Genomic DNA, 20592 nt, shown 5'->3' with positions numbered 1-20592 from the left:
ATGTATGCCTGGGCACCAGATCTCAGTACAGATGGTTGTGAGCCACATGTGGTTGCTGGGAACTGAACTCAGGACCTCTGGAAGAGCAGCCAGCGCTCCTAACCTCTGAGCCATCTCTCCAGCCCTATTATTTGGTTTTTTGAGACAGGTTTTCTCTGTATAGCCCTGGTTGTACTGTAACTCACTCTGTAGACCAGGCTGGCCTTGAACTCACAGCAATCTGTCTACCTCTGCCTCTTAAATGCTGGGATTAAAGGTATGCACCACCACTGCCCAGGGCACATTTATTTTTTGAGTCAGGGTCTCACTATGTATTCCTGGCTTCCTGGCTGGCCTGGAACTTGCTGTGTAGACAAGGCTGGCTTCAAATTCAGAGCCTTTTTTTTTTTTTTTTTTTTTTTTTTTTGAGACAGGGTTTCTCTGTAGCTTTGGATCCTGTCCTGGAACTAGCTCTTGTAGACCAGGCTGGCCTCAAACTCACAGAGATCAACCTCCCAAGTGCTGGGATTAAAGGCGTGTGCCACCATTGCCTGGCAAGATCCTGAATTCTTTTTTTTTTTTTTTTTTTTTTTGGTTTTTCGAGACAGGGTTTCTCTGTAGCTTTGGAGCCTGTCCTGGAACTAGCTCTTGTAGAGCAGGCTGGTCTCGAACTCACAGAGATCCTCCTGCCTCTGCCTCCCGAGTGCTGGGATTAAAGGTGTGCGCCACCACCACCCGGCAAGATCCTGAATTCTTAAAGATGGGCACCACCACACCAACAGGGCCCCTATCTTCGACATGACCTTGAACTCCTGAAACTTCACTTCCCAAGTGCTTGGATTGTAGGCACGTGCCACGATGCCTTCTGTGGTTTTAGTTATTTATTTACTAATTACTATTTTGTTTTTTTCCACACAGTCTTTCTCTGTATAGCCTTGGCTGTCCTGGAACTCACTCTGTAGACCAGGCTGGCCTTGAACTCAGAGATCCACCTGCCTCTGCCTCCAGAGTGCTGGGATTAAAGGTGTGTCCCATCACCACCAGGCTCGTGTGGTTTTATTTTTGAAAAAAGAATTTATATTTATTTTTAGTTACATGTATATGTATGTCTGTGTGTGGATATGTGCATATGAGCTTGCAGAAATCAGAAGCATCGGACCCCCTTGGAACTGTGGTTACTGGTGGTTTTGAGTTCCTTGCCACTAGGAATTGGAATTAGAATAGCTTGCCATGAGGTTAGGAATTGAGTTTGGGTTCCCTGCAAGACCAGCATATGTTTAACTGCTGAGCCACCACTCCAGTCCTCTTATTTATTTATATAGGCAGGGCCCATGCTCTGCCTGGTCTGGAACTCATGTAGATTAGGTGACTCTCTCTGGAACTCAGAGATCTGCCTGTGCCTGCTTCCTGAATGTTGGGATTAAAACTCTGTGCCACCATGTCAAGTTTAAATGCATAGTTTCATTTTATTTCTCTTTTTATTTACTTTGAAAGATTTATTTTTAATTTCATATGTGTGTGAATGTGTATATGTCTGTGTAATTGAGTTCGGGTGTCCATGTGACTGTGAGCCAGTAGTGTGGGTGCTGGGACCTGAGCTGAGGTGCTCTGGAAGAGCATGTGCTCTTAACTGCTGAAACACCTCTTTATTTTTATTATTTTTGTTTTGTTTTCTGAGACAGGGTTTTTTCCGCGCAGTTCTGGCTGTCCTGGAATGTGCCAGGCTGGCCTAGATCTCAGAGATTCACCTGACTCTGCCTTTGGAATGCTGAACTAAAGTCGTCTACCACCACACCTGACTCAGCCCTTTTATTATTATTATTATTTTGATTTTGATTTTCTGAGACAAGGTTTCTGTATATAACAGTCCTGGCTGTCCTGGAACTTGCTCTGTAGACCAGACTGACCTCAAACTCACAGAGATCTGCCTGGCTCTGCCTCTCTGAGTGCTGGGATTAATGGTGTACACCACCACCACCCAGCATTATTTTGAGATAAGGTTTTTTGCAGTCCAGACTGCCATTTAAATCTTGACGTGTTGTCTCAGTCTCCTGAGTGTTGAGATTATAGGTGTGTTGCTACCGTGGTCAGCCATGCTATATTTTAATACAAGCACAGGTATTCTCAACCTAAAGTCATAAGAGACAATAAGAGTTTTTTTTTTATTTTATGTGTGAGTGTTCTGCCTGCATTTATACCTGTGTACCATGTGCATGCAGTTCCCACAGAGGCCAGAAGAGGGCAACAGATCCCTGAAACTGGAATTACAGATGGCTGTTTAGCTGCCACGTGCGAGGCAATCAAACTCAGGATTCCCAAAAGAACAGTACACACCTTTAACCACCGAGCCATCTCTCCAGCTCCAAGAGATATACTTTATAACTTCAGGAAATAATTCTTTATTTTACAAAACATTTTAAAAAAGCTTCCATGTATATATAAGAAGGCCTAATATGTAAAACTCTAAACACATCCTTTGAAAGAACCTACTTTACAAAGTGTATAGGCTCTTAGGAACAAAACATACAGTATGTGCTTGGATTGGAATAACAATAGAGTGGTCTGTAGGACTAAATTCTTTTCTTGAAATCCCCCCCCCCAAAAAAAAAACCAGCCGGGCGATGGTGGCGCACGCCTTTAATCCCAGTACTCGGGAGGCAGAGGCAGGAGGATCTCTGTGAGTTCGAGACCAGCCTGGTCTACAAGAGCTAGTTCCAGGACAGGCTCCAAAGCGACAGAGAAACCCTGTCTCGAAAAACCAAAAAAAAAACCAAAAAACAAAAAACAAAAACCAAACTCTTACAGGTCATCTCTTTTCAGACTAAGTTGATAAGCAGCAGAAGAATCAAATTCTGCCCACTTTTCATTCTACAATTGTTTGAATTCCAACTATCTTCCATCATCCAGCTTCCTGAAAAGTTGTTCTCAGGCTTCTTCAGGGCTATTTATTTATGGATTGTAATGCCATGGCAACTAACAGTCACTTCTTGGGCATGGTCAGGGTGGACAAGTCCTCAAAAGCAGTGTGTATGGACTTGGTCTTCTTTTTCTTCCTTTTTTTTGTTTTTGTTTTTTTGAGACAGGCTTCTCTGCCCTATCTGTCCTGTAACTAGCTCTGTAGACCAGGCTGGCTTCGAACTCACAGAGATCTACTTCTTCCAAGTGCAAGAATTAAAGGCGTGCGCCACCACCGGCCTGGCTTGGACTTGGTGTTCTTTCCCACTAACTCATCCAAACAGACTGGTCAGTAGTAATAACGTAATAAGGATCAGCCAGAAAACCAGGCTGTTATCTGACACTGGGGGTCCGAACCACTACATAGCCCTTTTTTTTCTTTTTTTCTTTCTTTTTTTTTAAATATTTATTTATTTATTATGTATACAATATTCTGTCTGTGTGTATGCCTGAAGGCCAGAAGAGGGCGCCAGACCTCTTTACAGATGGTTGTGAGCCACCATGTGGTTGCTGGGAATTGAACTCAGGACCTTTGGAAGAGCAGGCAATGCTCTTAACCACTGAGCCATCTCTCCAGCCCCCCCTTTTTTTTTCAAGATTTATTTATTTCTTATGTATACAAGATTCTGTCTCCATGTATGCCCACATGTCAGAAGAGGGCACCAGACCTCTTTACAGATGGTTGTGAGCCACCATGTGGATGCTGGGAATTGAACTCAGAACTTCTGGAAGAGCAGCCAGTGCTCTTAACCACTGAGCCATCTCTCCAGCCCCCCACTACACATCCTTGAGGGAAGGGGTGGCCGTCCTTCCCTTCTGTCTCAGCTTGAAACCATAAGCAGCAATGTCTACAACCTCAGCACTTGTGGGGGTGGGGGAGGGGCACATTTGGGGACGCGACCACAAGTCTCACACCCTACCAGTGAGCTATACTCCTGCTTCTTGGTCAGTGGCGTCTTTATTCTCTTCTTTGTACCCATTATTTTAAAACTTAGCACATGGAAGGCTGAGGCAGGAGGATGTTTGAGGAGAAACTGGCTTTACGGAGTGAGATCCTGTCCTCAGATAAACAACCTGAGTAGTCTACTTCTAGGTTCGCTAATGAATGACACAGAAAGGAGGCATGTGTTATAAAGTCACTCCTTCAAGCCTGGCTTTCATTAATACCTGGACAGTGAGTCTACCATGAAGTTCAATGAAAACCAGTGAATAAAATTAAAAAACTGTGGGGCTGGAGAGATGGCTCAGAGGTTAAGAGCACTGGCTGTTCTTCCAGAGGGCCCAGGTAATTTCCCAGAATCCACATGGCGGCTCACACCTGTCTATAACTCCAATTCCAGGGCTTCTGACAGCCTCACACAGACATACATGCAAGTACCAAAAAGCATTAAAACAAATAAATAAAAGAATTAGAAAACTGATAGGAAGCAAATAGAGTTGCCATCCCCAGGAAGAAACTGCTCAACAGTGAGACAGTCCCGTGTTTATTTCTTCATTCACAAATTACACACCAGCAGTTTCAACGAAACATTTAAGAAAGTGGGATATTGTGACTGTAATCGTGTGTCTCTTGACGTAAAGGAGTCACACGAATTTCTTGCTGTATATTGTTCTTCAATTACAATACAAGACTAAGAGTTGAAGTTCCCACTGGAGTGGAATACACAGCACTTTATTACTACCAGAAACCACAGGAATGTTCCAGCGAAACAGACTCTCATCCTTTGGTGAGATGAAATCAAGCGAAAACCATAGGCTAGTACCAGCTGCCTGCAGATCAGCTGACTTAGCTCCCACAGGCACGGGTAAGTCTTTTCTGGGGATGGGGATTTCGGTCCGAGGGCAGTTAGTTCCTGCAAGCAGCAGCCATCAGGACAGTGCCTCTTAACTATTATGTGCCCTAAGTGTTCCCTGCCATCAAGACACAGCTCAGGACAGCTGGGTAGGGCTTGTCCTTTCTGATGACAGCTCTAAACCGACAGAGCCTCTTTAACTCATCTGCCGGAGCTCCCTTCCTGCGGACTAGAATGTACACTCTACACGGAGGGTCCCACGGGGATCGACAAGTCCAGTAAACAGGATTTCATCTCCCGGAGCTCCTGGACCTCAGGGCTCTCAGGGCCACAGTGCACCAACAGGATCTTTTCCGCTTTCCATATGGCGCTCAGAGCTTCAGGCACTGCCAACCTGAACCAAGGGAGGAAAGCTGGTCAGGTCACTGACTCCTTTCTGGACAGAGGACAAAGATAAAATTCATTCCATCCTCCAGGGTCTTATGGAGGCAAAAAAGGTCAAAGTTCACCATGCCCTCCAGGATCTTACCATCTAAAAGGGTATAAAAGAAACTTTCACAAGTACATTGAAAAGCAGAGTTTGAGAAAAGTGTGTGTGTGTGAGAGAGAGAGAGAGAGAGAGGCTCCAGGATCCTGAGAAAAATGGGCACATTTTATGAAAGCTTTATACAGAGGTATTCATTTTAGGGTGCCCATGTCTCACCTGACGGCTTCATGTTGTTCCTTCTCTCTGAGCACACATGCTGCTTCCATGTCGGTATCAGGCCTGAGCTTCAGACCCTTTCCTTTAGCAATGTACACTACTGAATTTTTAATCAAGGCTGGAGGTAGGCTGGCCACAGAGAAACACTACAACTGGGGACATACTTCATTTCAGGGGATCTCGGGCAAAATTGAGTGAAGGACCAGCTAGCTCATCAACTCTGCTTTTGTCTTTTTTTTTTTTTTTTTTTTTTTTTTTGGTTTTTCGAGACAGGGTTTCTCTGTAGCTTTGGTGCCTGTTCCGGAACTAGCTCTTGTAGACCAGGCTGGTCTCGAACTCCCAGAGATCCACCTGCCTCTGCCTCCCGAGTGCTGGGATTAAAGGCATGCGCCACCACCGCCCGGCTGCTCTTGTCTTTTTGTGTGTGTGTGTGAGCACGCGTGCGTGTGCAGTGCCAAGAATGGCACCCAGGCCTTGTGTATGCTAGGCAAGTGTGCTACCATTTCCTTGGCTTCCTTTTTTAACCTTTAAAGCAAAGCAGGGCTTCTCAACCCTGAGGTAACTGTCTTGGGGGCTGCACCGTGGAGGCTGCCTGTGCAGGGTCAGCCTCTACCCACCGGACGCTGGCAGTGCCCTCCTTCAGTTCTCAAGGATCACAGCTGTCTCCAGACACTGGCCAAGGCATCCGCAGGCAGAGTTCCTTCTGTTTCAAAACAACTGCTTTAAAAGGAAGAGGGATGCAAAGCAGGGGAAAGGCAGAGCCCTGGAGCTGAGAGTGCTGGGAAGGAGCAGCCAAGGGGCTGTGAGTGGGCCCAGAGGAATGCTGGAGGGCGGGTGGGGCTGTCTGGAAGCTCTCCCTGGGAAACTCAGCTCAGACCTGAGAGCTTTCTCCACAGCTCTCAGGCGGAAATTCAAGGCTTAAAGTCTGTCAGTGAAGCAGAAGACAAAGATTTGTCCTAAAGAGGAAATAGAAAGGTTTCAACATGCTTAAAAGCACTGCAGAAGTCATCCACAGAAGTGCCTAGTAAAACACAGAACAGTACATGCCCTGGCCAAGAGCTAGGAAGAGGAAAGACCTACCCGTTGAACAGAACTTGGGCCAGTTTGAAGAGTTCATGGCCGATTTCAACACTGGATGGCCCATGGCGAGCTTCAACCACACGGACACTCTTCTGTATGTGGGCAGCAGACTTCCGCCAGTCTCCTGGGAGAACAGTCTCATTCCAGAAAGAACCGCCATCCACCCAAGCCTCTCAGGGTGAGGGAAGCAGAAAGGAAGGGAGAGCCAAACAGACAAGGCAAGGGCCACAGCTGAAAACCAGGCAGGGAAGGAAGACCACAGCATACCTAAGGCAGCATGCGCCTGTGCCAGCCCATCTTCAATCTCCCCCACCACGGTGTGATCTGCGGACAAGAAGCTCTCGGCAGCCTCCCGGCACCCCAACAACTGCTGGACAGCTTGCTCTACTGAGTCAAAGGAAAGGCACCTCACAACAGACAGACCCAGACACGAGAGCCCGGGTTGCAATTCTCTATTGGCTGGGCCAGTGTGGAAATGCCCCCTATTTCCCTCAGTCAACAATCCAGCATTCCAGGAAAGCTGTTGTCTCTTATGTTTTCTTTTTCAGTAGAAAATGGTGCTAGATGAGCCCCCCCCCCCCCAATTTACCCTGGGCTCCTAACACCCGTTTTCCAGTATAACTAACTCCACAGCCCACCTGTAGTGCTTACTTCCCTTGACTCTAGGCTAAAGGTCAACTTCACAATGTAGCTTCAAACAGGTGAAACAGAGTCCTATCATGTCAGAGTCTAATAGCAAGTTTCACAAATCCCTTTCTTTCCTTGCTCCCTCTCTCAGTGCTGGGGCTAGCTATGCAAGCTCTGCCCCTGAGCCACAGCACCAGCCCAGAGCAGGATCCACTGCTGCTGAGGGACGAACTTCCCAAGCGGGCAGTCGTCAGGCTCAGAATTAGGATGAGTGACATGGGACTTCTGGAGACACACAAAGCTCATGAAAGTCGGAAAGTCTTGCTGGTGCTCGAGCTACTAGAACTATCAGACACAGGAGACACAGCTTAAACCACCCAGTACTCTTTCAAGGACACCAGATGGCTGTAGGATTTGGTCTCACTGGCCTATATAGCCACCTTGTGGCTGGTGGCAGGATAATGAAATTCCAGTCCTCAATCATTTACTAGTGATAGCAGAATAAACCGAAGGGGCGGGGCTAGAGAGCCAGAAGGAGCCAGTCTCACCTAGCTTTCCATTTCTGAGAAGCTTCTGGGCCTCACACACCTGCTGCTGAAGGTCCTGGAGGCGGGAGGTCAGGTGGGCCCTGCTGACAGATTCTCTGCAAGATTCGTTGCTGCAGCTCAGCACATCGTTTCCCTGTGGAAGCCCAGTTCTATCGTTATTCCTAAGTCAGGACAGTTATCAGCACTGCATGTCGCATGGACTTGAGCTACAGGGTCTCTGACCTGATGGGGAAAAGAGACTCCTGCAATAACACATTGCCAACAAGGCCTGAGTGAATTTGGTCCAGCAGCAATTCTAGTGAAAGCAGGAGCTGATCCCACTCCGAGGTTTAATTTTTGGACAGAAACGATTCACCTCGGCAGCCCCTCTTCTCTTTTTGGGAAAAGGCCTTTAGATGATGGACATATGTATATTGAGTGTTTTAAAAAGCCATAAGAAAACCAATATAGAAGGCTAGACATTGTGACACATTGCTGTAATAGTGGCACTTGGGACTAGAGATAGAAGATGATAAGTTTGAGGCCAGCCAGGACTATGTCATGAGTTCTAGACCACCCTTGCAAGGGGAAGGGGGAGAGGAAGAAGCAGCAGAAAGAAGAGAGATATGGTTCAAAGGATAGAAACATTTATTGGAAGAGCTGGAGAGATGGCTCAGCAGCTAAGGGCACTGGCTGTTCTTCCAGAGGTGTTGGATTCAATTCTCAACACCCACATGGCAGCTAACAAATGTCTGTAACTCTATTTCCAGGGAATCTGACACCTTCACAGAGACATACATGCAGGTAAAACACCAATGCACATAAAATAAGAATAAATAAATAAATAATTTTTAGAAAGAAACTATTGGATTCAAGTCCTCAATCATTTACTGAGGAAGAAAGTCAGGTGTAGTTCTGCAGGCCTATAAAAATCTCAGTACTTGGGAAGTTGGAGCAGGTGGATCTCAAGTTTGAGGTCTTCCTGGGCTTTGAAGTGAATTCTAGGCTAGTTGGGTGTGGTGGTTTGAAAGAAAATGGCCCCCAAAGGAAGTGGTTAGGAGCTGTGACTTTGTTGGAGGAAGTGTGTCACCAGGGGGCAGGCTTTGAAGTCTCTTTTCTCAAACTTTAGTTAGTGTGACAGTCAACTTCCTGTTGCCTCTGAGTCAAGTCATAGGGCTCTCAGCTCCAGCACATCTGCCCGCAGGTCACCATGCTCCCCACCACGATGACCTCTGAAAACTAAGCAAGTCATCCCAATTAAATGTTTTCTAAGAGCTGCCAAGGTTATGGTGTCTCTTCACATCAATAGTAACCCCAAAGCATTGGGGATACACAATGAAACCCCGTCTCAAAAGAGCAAGAGTGAGGGAGAGAGCTAATCCAAAGGGTGCTAGGGCTCAGCATGGTGGTGCACAGCTTTAATCCCAGTACTCGGGAGGCAGATGGATCTCTATGAATTCTAGGCCAGCCAAGGCTACACAGTGAGATTCTGCCTAAAAAACAAACAAAAGAAAAAGTGTGGGCTGGAGAGATGGCTCAGAGGTTGAGAGCACTGGCTGCTCTTCCAGAGGTCCTGAGTTCAATTCCCAGCACCCACATGGTGGCTCACAGCTGTCTATGATGAGATCTGATGCTCTGGTGTGTATAGCCCTAGCACCCTTTGTAGGCAGGCTGAATGCTGTATACATAATAAATAAATCTTTTTTAAAAAGTGCTAGGTAAGGCTTCATATTTAACCCTTGGGCTTACAATTGTAGCTTCTCAATACAACTAATTCCACTTACAGTATTCCTAACAAGAAGGCCATCCTCTGGAAGTGGAGAAAATTTTTATCTGGGCATAAATGTTGAAGACTCCAATGTCTATGCCATTATCTGGCACTAGCCACCCAATTTCTCTAACGATCTGCCCTATTCTCCCAAGGTCAATGCCGTTGGCTGAGGGGTTCAGATGTGGTTCCTTCCTCTGGGTCAAACGGCTGAAGGAAAACTATCTGGGTCTGATTTTTCCCACAGTTTCTACATTGATAACACACAATAAGACTTCCACTCAAATTGACTTTGGACTGGGACATGTTTTCATCCTATTGGGCTGGGTGGACAAGGAGGCTGAGGTGGTAGCAACCATCTTGTCACTATGAGAGAGGAGTATGTCTAATGAGGCCAGCAGAGGGAACAGGGTTAGGAAGACAGAAAATCTGGGTGTTGGTGATGTTACCTGAGCCTCTAGATTAAACTGTACCAGAAACAGTGCTCTGGAATGTTATTTTATTAGATGGGGTCTCACTTGAGATTGGCCTCAGACTTGAGATCATTCTGCCTCAGTCTTCTAGGTGCTGGGGTTATAGGCATGAGCCAAGTACCAGGTCTGACACAGAACTTTTAATGATTTATTTGAGCAAGTCAATTTCTAGTTTTTTTTTTTTTTTTTTCTCCCCCAGGGTCAAAGTTAAGCCTTTGTGTCATTTGTAAGGAAAGCATTACTAAGTCCAACCTGACCCTGTGTGTTCGCCGGGTCGGGCAGCATGTTCGGATGACTTCCTAAAATGAAGTGATACCAGTGCTCTCTAGAAACCCCCAGTGTTTTGCCCTCGTGACTCCTTCGGGCTGGAGCACTGATCTCTGGGAACAGCAGAGGTTTACCTGCATGAGTGAGCTGGAGCGCTGATCTCTGGGAACAGCAGAGGTTTACCTGCATGAGTGCGCTGCACGTGTTGCAGCAGAAGGCTTCCCACCTGGGCTCTGCAACTGCTCTGAGTGTCTCAGTGTGACAGGCTGGACAGCTACAGTCAAAGAAGTACTGTGACCTCAGCTTCTGCTGCCTCTCAGCAACACCCATGCGGCTCTGATGCGGCCCTGGAGAGAGATCACCCACAGTTACCACTCACACCCAGAGAGTCAAAGCCTACTCAACAGAGGGCTGGGATATTCATCATGTGGCAGGAGTGAGGGAGCTGGGCTGGGCTGGCTCAGACCACCACATTGGGGAGTGGAGGCACTGGCCCTGGGCCTGCTCACTCCTGTCCACCTATCCTTTTCAGGTGGGGCAGGGCAGGGCAGGGCGGTGGAAAGGAAGGCTGGCTCACCATAGCAGTGCACAATCTCTTGTCCCTTTCTGATGTGCTGTGCTGCCCGGATGGTGGCGACAGTGCCGGTGAAGGACACACTCGTGTTGGGGCTGCAGGAGTGGTTCAGGAGGCTGACGACAGGGAAGATGCCTGTGGCAAGGCGGACCTGCCTGCTGTTGGTCATGATGCTCTCTCCAGACCCTGACAACGCACGAGCAGAAGGAAATATGCATCAGGACGCTTGTCCAGTCCTTACATCTATTCTCAGAAGATGAACTGAGCAGCTGGGCCTGAAGCCCATCTGAGTCATGGCTCTGCAGCCGGATCCAGTATAAATTGGATGGAACATGACTCATAGCAAACTCTGGTCCCCAGGAAGCAAAATGAATGAGTACATGAAAAGTCCACTGGAGTCTAACCGTTATGCCTGTATGCCACTCAAAAAACCCAATATTGGAATTTATTAAAAAGAATCAAAAAGGGATTATCAGTATGGCACTTTCTAGAGTTTCATAATGTTCAAAGGATGCAGAATCATAGTATCCCTAAGATTATCTCCCTATGATTTCTAAAGTCCGGTTGCTCTTGTCTAACTGGCTTTGGTTGGTTATTGGAATAACTGTCCTAGTTAGTGTAGCATACTTTATATACTTACTCCGCCTTCTCCACTCTGCCCTTTGTCTAATCTTTTTGGCGACTGCTCTGCAGTCTCACGTAAACAAACCATCTGTACTTGTTTTACTGAATGCAGACTTACATCCCAGACAAGCTCTTTGCAGATTCAACCAGTTCACAACACTGCAAAGATGAAAGGAAGAGAAAGGGTCTCTAGGCAGCGATGCTGGTCTGCGTGAGTTTTTCATACTCATGTGCACAGCTATGCTCACGCTAGGTTTTTATTGCTATGACAAAATCACTTTTAAAAAAGCAAAGGAAAGGTAAACTGACCGATGCACGCTTGTAATCCTAGCATTTGAGCAGCTAGGACGGGAGGATCAGCCTGGGCCATATAACTGATCCTGGCTCAAACAAAACAAAATCAAAACCAAAACCCAACCAAAACAAGCAACAAAAGAGGCACTAGGGAGGTTTCCTTCCACTATTCCCTACCGCCCACAAGTTAACGGTGGTCAAGGCTTTAGCAAAAGGACCCGTGGGTGACATGCAAGATCAAAACTCTGACAGCCTATACGCTCTTCAAATAAAATGCCAACTGACTTAATGATGCAGTTTCTCACGCCAGAGAAGTTCAGAAGCAGAGAACTAAGATGTGGGAATATATGGCAGGGTTTTCTGATAATGGCAAGAAAGACAGGGATGGAGTAGAAACTCCTATGAGTAACACAACAGTCCTAGGGCAAACAAACCCCATTTCCACTCAAGTCTCATCACACATGGAGCATTTCACTTAGCCAGAGGCTTCTAGAGGGACAGCACACCTACCACGGTTTCCTCAATAGCCAAACATATGTCAGGAATAGGTATGATACGTGTAATGTTGGCTACCTAAAAGGCTTAAATTAAGATCACAGCCTCAGTTTAAGCAGGAGAAAAATCATATTTTCAACAAACTGGTTGAAATGTGAAAAACACTGATACTTAAAGGGAAGCAGTTTCTTAAAAAAACTTGGAAACCATCAGATTACCGGTGTCGTTGTACACGTGCTAGGAATCTCAACTAGTCGTTTATCAGAGAAGTAACTAGTCTGGATACAAATGTAATGAGCAAAGAAAACACCACGAACCATCATGTGAGCATGTTTTACAAGGGGAAAATTAAATAGAAGAATTATGTTGTTTCTCTGCAGACAATTCTATTATCTGTTGCTATGGGGGACAAGCATAGGACATGTAAATACAATTCACAGGGAATCCAAATGACTCAATTTTAGTCAACAGCTCTACAAACTGCATTTAAAATCTTTCATCAGAGCTTTTCCTAAGTGTTTAGCTGATTTGCGCCCCTCTCCTGGCTCCCGAAGCCTACCTTCTGGAATATGTGCTAATGAGCAGTGAAAATGCTAGAAGGTAGGCAGCAGGAAGGAGCAGAACAGGGCACGAACAATTTGTCGTCTGAATAATCAGCGTCTGCATAATTAAAAGTTGACTTGCATTCTCAACTACAGATAACTGGCAGTCTGTATTAGAACAGTTGCTAAAATTTCCTCTGAAAAAAATGATTGCAACACAGTGAGTAATGTCACTGTGAGTTATTTATAGGGTATCCTCCCGCAAAAGCAGGCTCAGGAACTGAGTGGGGTACCGGTGTCAGAGTTGAATGTCTCTGTAATTATTTCTAAAAAATTGAGTATTGATTTTGAAAAATTACTCAATCTTTTGCATTAGTCATCTATTAGTGGAGATAATAGGAAGAGAGGGTATCTACGCACGTTATCAACCAAATTTAATGGGTGACATTTTGGATATAAAAATAAGTGTGAGTGATTCTTTAGCAAAAGTGTACCTTGGATTTAAAAGTGTCTCTGGTACGTTTCAAATGGGATTTAAGTAAAAGAAAATCAACAGCAAGACTCATTCGTACTTCTAGGACATAGCTACACTGATAAATAGTCTGCAAATGAGAAGCGTGTGGAGGTGATCAGGTCAAACCGAAGTAAACCAAAGGGCAGTTAGCTGATTCAAGACCACACAAATCCTCATCAAGGCTTGTGAAGACATGGATCCAGATGCAACACAGATGTGCCCTTCTCACGGGGACAGAAACACCCCCATACCAAGAATATCATCAGTGGCCAGACCTATCCCTTGAGATGGGAGAGAGGTTTTTGAGGAACTTTGATTAAAAAGAATTTATGCGAAGATAATAACATACATTTTTTATAGGTTTTTGTCAAAGTCTATCCTAGTTAACACTTTAATCCTTCTTCTGTGCCACTAATGAAACAGCTGCTAATGAAATTCAATGAGAACACTAAACTGGGAGGTGTTGGAACCCCAAAGAAACAATAAGAAGGGATATAACGAGATTAGAACTATGAACAGACTGAAACAGAATTAGACAGTAAGAAAAGGAGAGTGAGCACTGCTGGTGGCTGGTAAAATGGTACGACTCACCTGGAAGCAAATTTGTAGCATGTATCGAGTGCCTTAAAAATGCTCCTATGGAAATATTCTTAGCACTTAGATCGTTTCTATTATAAAAAAAACTAATTAAAACTACAAAAAGAATACATGGTAGTTATGTAAAAATTAGAAACTGAAAATTACAGAGACAAGGACTGCCATCCAAAACCCAATTAGGCAAGTCCAATGTTTTGATGTATTGTCTTTGCAGTGAGTGGCCCTTCTAGTTCTATGTATGGAATTATTACTATTATTATAATTTGGACAGAATCTTGCTAGATAGCCCAGGCTAGCCTTGAGCTCACCATTCTCCTGCTTAGGCTCATAAGTGCTGAGATTGTAGGCATGGGGCATCATACCTGCTGTATGGAATTTTTAACATAATTTGTGATTATGGCATATGATGATTTGTAAGTTATTTCTTTTCACATAATATACCATGGCTATTAAAAAAATTCCCTAGCCGGGCGGTGGTTGCGCACGCCTTTAATCCCAGCACTTGGGAGGCAGAGGCAGGCGGATCTCTGTGAGTTCGAGGCCAGCCTGGTCTACAAGAGCTAGTTCCAGGACAGGCTCCAGAACCACAGAGAAACCCTGTCTCGAAAAAACCAAAAAAAAAAAAAAAAAAAAAAAAAAAAAAATTCCCTGCTCTAAAATGCATTAAAAATGTAATTAAAGAGACTGCTTGTTTATTTCCTGGCCACCCAGACCTGAATAATCACTCAGAAACTATATTAATTACAACATTGTTTGGCCAATAGCTTAGGCGTATTCCTAGCTAGCTCTTACATCTTAAATTAACCCATTTAACCCATTTCTATTAATTTATGTATCACCCGAGGCTGTTGCCTACCTACGGTAAGGTTCTGGCGTCTCTCTCCTTCAGCAGCCACATGGCGTCTCCCTGACTCTACTTTCTTTCTCTCTGTATCTCTGTTCGGATTTCTTTCTTTCTTTTTTTTTTTTTTTTGGTTTTTCGAGACAGGGTTTCTCTGTGGTTTTGGAGCCTGTCCTGGAACTAGCTCTTGTAGACCAGGCTGGTCTCGAACTCACAGAGATCCACCTGCCTCTGCCTCCCAAGTGCTGGGATTAAAGGCGTGCGCCACCACCACCCGGCTTCTGTTCAGATTTCTTGCTGGTTTTACTCTGCTAAGCCATTGGCTAAAACACCTTTATTCATCAACCAATGAAAGCAACACATATACAGAAGGACATCCCATATCACAAACCAACTATCTTAGGGCTTCTATTGTTGAAATAAAATACCATGACCAAAAATTACCTGGGGAGGGAAGGGTTTATTTCCCCCTACAACTCTCAGGCGACATGCCTTCACTAGGGGAAGTCAGGGCAGGGACTCAAGGCAGGAACCTGGAGTCAGGAACTGAAGTGGGAGCCATAAAGGAATGTTGCTTCCTGGTTTGCTCAGCCTGGTTTTATATATACTGCAGATCACCTGCCCTAGAGTGGACCACCCACAGTTGTTTGTGTCTTCCTACATCAATCACTAATCAGACTTGCCTACAGGCCAATCTTCTGGAGGCATTTTCTCAATTAAGATTCCTTCTTCCAAGATATATCTTGGTTTGCACCAAGTTAACAAAAACTAATCAGGACATCAGCAAAATGACTGCCAATCTTACAGGCAAGGTGGCATCTCAATTTTACTTGTATAGACAGGCCGTGTTTTTATCATGACAATGTGCTTTCTCGTGTGCATTTATAAAGGTTTCATCAAGAGGCTGTGGGTGTAGCTCAGTTGCTAGGCAAGCACAAGGCCCCGTGTTTGATCTCTGACAGTGTATACTGTTTGTGACAGAACAAAACAAAAATATACAGAATGCATGACAGACACAGGTTAAATTCTGCTAGGCACGGTAGTGCATCCCAGCACTTGGGAAGTGCTGGCAGGAGGGTGAAGAGCTCAAGGCCTCCCTCAGCTATGCAAATGAGTTTCAGGCCAGCCTGGGCTACGAGGGACTCTGCCTCAAAAATTTATTTCCAGTTAAATATTATTATTTTATTTTATGTCTAGAGATGTTTTGTTTGCATGTATGCATGCAATGCCCTTAAGGCCAGAAGGTATCAGATCCCCTGGAAATGGAGATGGTTGTGAGCTGCCATGTGGTTGCTGGGAATTGAATCCAGGTCCTTTGAAAGAGCAGCCAGTGTTCCTAACAACTGAGCCATTCTCTACAGCTCCCTTAAGTTAAATGAAGCAGCAGCAGCAGCAGCAGCTTCTAGGGCCTGAGGAGATGGCTTAGTTGGGAAATATTTGCTTCATAAGCATGAGGGCCTGAGCACTCAAGTAACAAACTGGACATACATTTAATTTTTTTCTCTTTTCTTTTTTTTTCGAGACAGGGTTTCTCTGTGGTTTTGGAGCCTGTCCTGGAACTAGCTCTTGTAGATCAGGCTCGAACTCCCAGAGATCCGCCTGCCTCTGCCTCCCAAGTGCTGGGATTAAAGGCGTGCGCCACCACCGCCCGGCCTTAATTTTTTTCTTATTGCACTTATCTGTTTCATTATCTATGTGCGTAAGTGTGATGGCCCGGGTGTGGAGGTCAAAGAACAACTTTGGGGAGTCGGTTCTTCCTTCTATCATGGGGAACCTTGGGATCAAGATCAGGTCGTCAGGCTTGGCAGGAGCTTGCTCCTTTACCAGATGAGCCATCTCACTGGCCATTAACAGATACACATTTTTATTTCACAGAATACGATCATACTCTGAATACTACACTTTTTCCCACTTAGAAATAAATGTTGTACATCTTTCCTTGTTTTTTTTTTTTTTTTTTTTTTTTGATTTTGTTTTGTTTTTGGCAGACATCATGCTCACTGGATTCCTCTTCCAGGGTCTGCATCAATCATGCAGCAGTCAGCTTGGTTCCTGGGGGCTGTGGTAAGTGGGGGCCCTAGTGAGCCTGCTTTCTGATTTCTAACTGTGGGAGTGGCCCTCCAATGTGCTGTCAGTGAAGAGAGCAAAGCCTATGGTATTTTCTTAGCAATTCATCACAGACTCTGCTAACCATGTTTACTGGTTTCTACACAGAGCATGTAACAAAAGTCATAAATGAAGGGGAGATATAATGGGGGAAGGAGATCCACACTTCGGCTCTCTCTGGGTATCCACTACCCAGAGACACCACGTGTTCACCTATCCAGAAGCTCTTCATTTTGTTAAATTATTTTTCTTTGAGACAGGGTCTTACTGGATAGCCTTGGATACTTTAATTTACTACGTAAACCAGGCTGGCCTCAAACTCACAGAGCTCCACTTGTCTCTGTCTCAAAGGCTGGGTTTAAAGGCAAGCACTACCATGCCTTGTTTATTTGGGGGGACAAGGTCTTGTTGTATATCCTACACTGGCTTTGAGTTTGTGATCCTTCGGCTTCATTTTCCCAAATACTGGGATCATCAGTGTGTTGCCAGCATGTCCACCACTGAAGATGTATATACTTTTTGGTGTGTGGATTGATTTGTGTGGACATGGAGTACATGTGAACAGGCGTGCATGTGGAGTCTGAAGGCTGATGATGGGTGCCTTCACTGAATGCTCTCAAATTTCTCATTTTTTTATTATTATCATATAGGAGAGTACGAGTGCACATGTGCCATGGCACACACGTGGCAATCCGTCCTGTCCGTCCACCTCACATGAGCACCAGGGATAAGACCAGGTGGTCAGGCAAGTACTTTTACCCCCAGGGCCATCTTGCCAGTCCCGGCTTATTTTTTCAGACAGATTTTTGTCTGAATGTAGGGTTCACTGACGAGGGCTAGGCTCACTAGTCAGTGAGCTCCAGACATCAGCCTGCTTCTCCACCTCTGGGAGTACAGACACACATCACCAATGCCTGGCTTTACATGGGTGCTGGGGATCTGAACTCAGGTCCTCAAGCTTGTGCAGTAAGCATCTTACCAACCGAGCCATCTGTCCAGTTCCTAGAGGCTCCTCATTTTAAAAATGTAATTAAACAATTTATTTTGGAGACAAGGTCTCGTATATCTAAGACTGACTTCAAATTCATTTATATAGCCAAAGAAGATGGAACGTTCTCCTGTCTTTACCTCACAAGTGCTGGTATGCACCACCAAGCCCAGCATATTTAACTTTTGACTCCCACAAGCTCCATATATATTTGTTTTGCTTTGCTTGAGACAGGTCTCACAGCGTAGTCCTCATTGGTCCGGTATTTGTTGGCTATTATTTCTTTTGGAAAGGTCCTGCCATATAGCCCTGACTGATCTGGGATTTGCTGCCGACAGACCAAGCTGGTCTCAAACCTGTGGTTATTCTCCTGCTTCCTGCTTCTTGAGTGCTAGGATCAAAGGCGTGAGCCATCACACCCAAGCATTCTAACTCCAGTCTGTTTTTGCCCACTTGCTTGAATTTGTGCTCTTCTTTCAGCCTTCCCAGTACTGACTACAGAGATGCACAACTGTTCTATATTGGTTTTAATTTATTTTTAAAAGATCAATTCCCTTAAAAAAACTTTATTATTATTATTATTGTGTGTGTTGGTACACATATGGAGGCTGTGGAGGTGGTTTTCTTCTCTGTTCCACCATGTGGATTCTAGGACTCAAACTCAGTCATCAGGCTTGTATGGCAAGTGCTTCTATTGGTTGAGCCATCTCGATGGCTCCTCCATTTTGTTCCTTTTTTTTATTGATTTTTATTGAGCTCTACATTTTTCCCTGCTCCCCTCCCTGTCTCTCCCCTCCCCTTTCAGGTCTACCCCAAAGTCCCCATGCTCCCAATTTACTCAGGAGATCTTGTCTTTTTCTACTTTCCATGTAGATTAGATCTATGTAAGTCTCTCTTAGTGTCCTCATTGTTGTCTAAGTTCTCTGGGATTGTGGTTTGTAGGCTGGTTTTCTTTGTTTTATGTTTAAAAACTACCTATGAGTGAGTACATGTGATAATTGTCTTTCTGTGTCTGGGTTACCTCACTCAAAATAATGTTTTCTAGCTCCATCCATTTTCCTGCAAAATTCAAGATGTTGTTATTTTTTTCTGCTGTGTGGTACTCCATTGTGTAAATATACCTCATTTTCCTTATCCATTCTTCAGTGGAGGGGTATTTAGGTTGTTTCCAGGTTCTGGCTATGACAAACAATGCTGCTATGAACATAGTTGAGCATATGTCCTTGTGGTACGATTGAGCATCCTTTGGATATATACCCAAAAGTGGTATTACTGGGTCTTGAGGTAGGTTGCTTCCTAATTTTCTGAGAAATCACCACACTGACATCCAAGGGGCTGTACCAGCTTGCATTCCCACCAGCAATTCAGGAGTGTTCCCTTTACCCCGCATCCTCTCCAGCATAAGTTGTCATCAGTGTTTTTGATCTTTCCATTTTGTTCTTGATTACTTACTGTGGCTTTTTTTTTATTTTTTAAAGACAGGGTTTCTCTATGTAACCCTGGCTGTCCTGGAACTATCTTTCTAGACCAGGCTGGCCTTGAACTCACAGAGATTCATATTGAGGTACCTCAGAAGTTCAGGATTCCAGCACCCACATGGTGGTTCCAGGAGTTCTGATACCCTCTTCTGGCATTCTGAGAATGCATGAAGGTAGAGCACACACACACAGTAGGAAAAATACCCCCATATTTAAAATAAATAATAAAAATATTAAAAATAAATAAATAGGTCAGGTACGATAGTGCATGACTTTAATCCTAGCACTCCAGAGGCACAGGTGGACCTCTGTGAGTTCAAGGTCAGCTTGGTCTACAAAGTGAGTTCTAGGACAGCCAGGGCTATACAATGAGACCCTGCCTCAAAATAAAGAAAAAAAATTGATTTAATTTTTATGTGTATGATTGTTTGCCTATATGTATGTCTATATATTGTGTGTGTGAAAAACCTAGGTCCTTTGCAAGAGTAGTACATACTTTTTTTTTTTTTTCGAGACAGGGCTTCTCTGTAACTTTGGTGCCTGTCCTGGAACTAGCTCTTGTAGACCAGGCTGGCCTTGAACTCACAGAGATCCGCTTGCCTCTGACTCCCGAGTGCTGGGGTTAAAGGTGTGCATCACCACCACCCAGCAAGAGTGGTACTCAGAAGAGCCCCTGAGACATCTCTCCAACCCGCTCCTTTTTCTTTTGTAGAATTATGGTTAAATATGTTCCACGAAAGTTTTGAAGAACTTATGAGCCTGGTGGCAAATTTCAAAATAAAAGTACTAGGGCCTTGGTTATAACCCAGTGTTGAAGTACTTGCCCACATGTGCAAGGTCCTTGGTTCAATTACTAGCATTGAAAAAATAGTAATTTTAAAAAAGGGGGTTTAAGAACTCACATGACCCAGAGGGTATAGCTTTGAGATTTATTTGTTTTATGTGTATGGGTATTTTGCCTACACATACATGAATAGAGGTCAGAGGACAACTTCCGTGTCAGTCTTCATCGACCTGAAACAGGGTCTCCTGTTCAGTGCATGTATGTCTGCGTACTGTGTGCATGCAGTATCCACAGAGGTCAGAAGAGGGCGCGGATCAGCTGGGACAGGAGTTACAGGTAGCTGCGAGCCACCATGGGGATGGCTAGGAATCGAACTTGGGATCACTGAGCTAGCTCTACAGATCCTTACAGAACTCTTTTGATTGATTCTGATTCTTTGGAATTACTGTTTTTGTTTGTTTGTTTGTTTTTTAACAAAGTGTTTTTCTACTTCTAGAACAATTAAGGCAATTTGTATTTTTTAAAAGTTGTGTCTATGTAACATTCTTAAATTTAGCATCGGGGCGGTGGTGGCGCACGCCTT

The 20592-nt window shown here is 44.7% G+C and overlaps 1 protein-coding gene across 4 annotated transcripts in view; it reads right to left on the bottom strand.

The window, feature by feature from the left end:
- Positions 1-4381: 4381 nt before the first annotated feature.
- Smyd4 (SET and MYND domain containing 4) overlaps positions 4382-20592 on the bottom strand; it is a 54605-nt gene continuing 38394 nt past the window's right edge. For 2 of the 4 annotated variants that reach the window (XM_057776387.1, XM_057776389.1), the window contains exons 6-11: positions 10750-10932; positions 10356-10519; positions 7686-7818; positions 6778-6897; positions 6511-6634; positions 4382-5121 (exon numbers count right to left, since the gene is read on the bottom strand). In XM_057776387.1, the coding sequence (XP_057632370.1) occupies positions 4971-5121; positions 6511-6634; positions 6778-6897; positions 7686-7818; positions 10356-10519; positions 10750-10932 (875 nt within the window). In that variant the 3' untranslated portion in view covers positions 4382-4970. The remainder of the gene's footprint in view (positions 5122-6510; positions 6635-6777; positions 6898-7685; positions 7819-10355; positions 10520-10749; positions 10933-20592) is intronic. The other 2 variants (XM_057776388.1, XM_057776390.1) reach the window with 1 other exon arrangement.

This window comes from Chionomys nivalis, chromosome 7 (genome assembly GCF_950005125.1).
Source record: "Chionomys nivalis chromosome 7, mChiNiv1.1, whole genome shotgun sequence".
In the NCBI taxonomy this organism is placed as follows: domain Eukaryota; kingdom Metazoa; phylum Chordata; class Mammalia; order Rodentia; family Cricetidae; genus Chionomys; species Chionomys nivalis.
The sequence above is the reverse complement of the archived record's forward strand: the minus strand, read 5'-3'. Positions and strand labels throughout refer to the sequence as shown.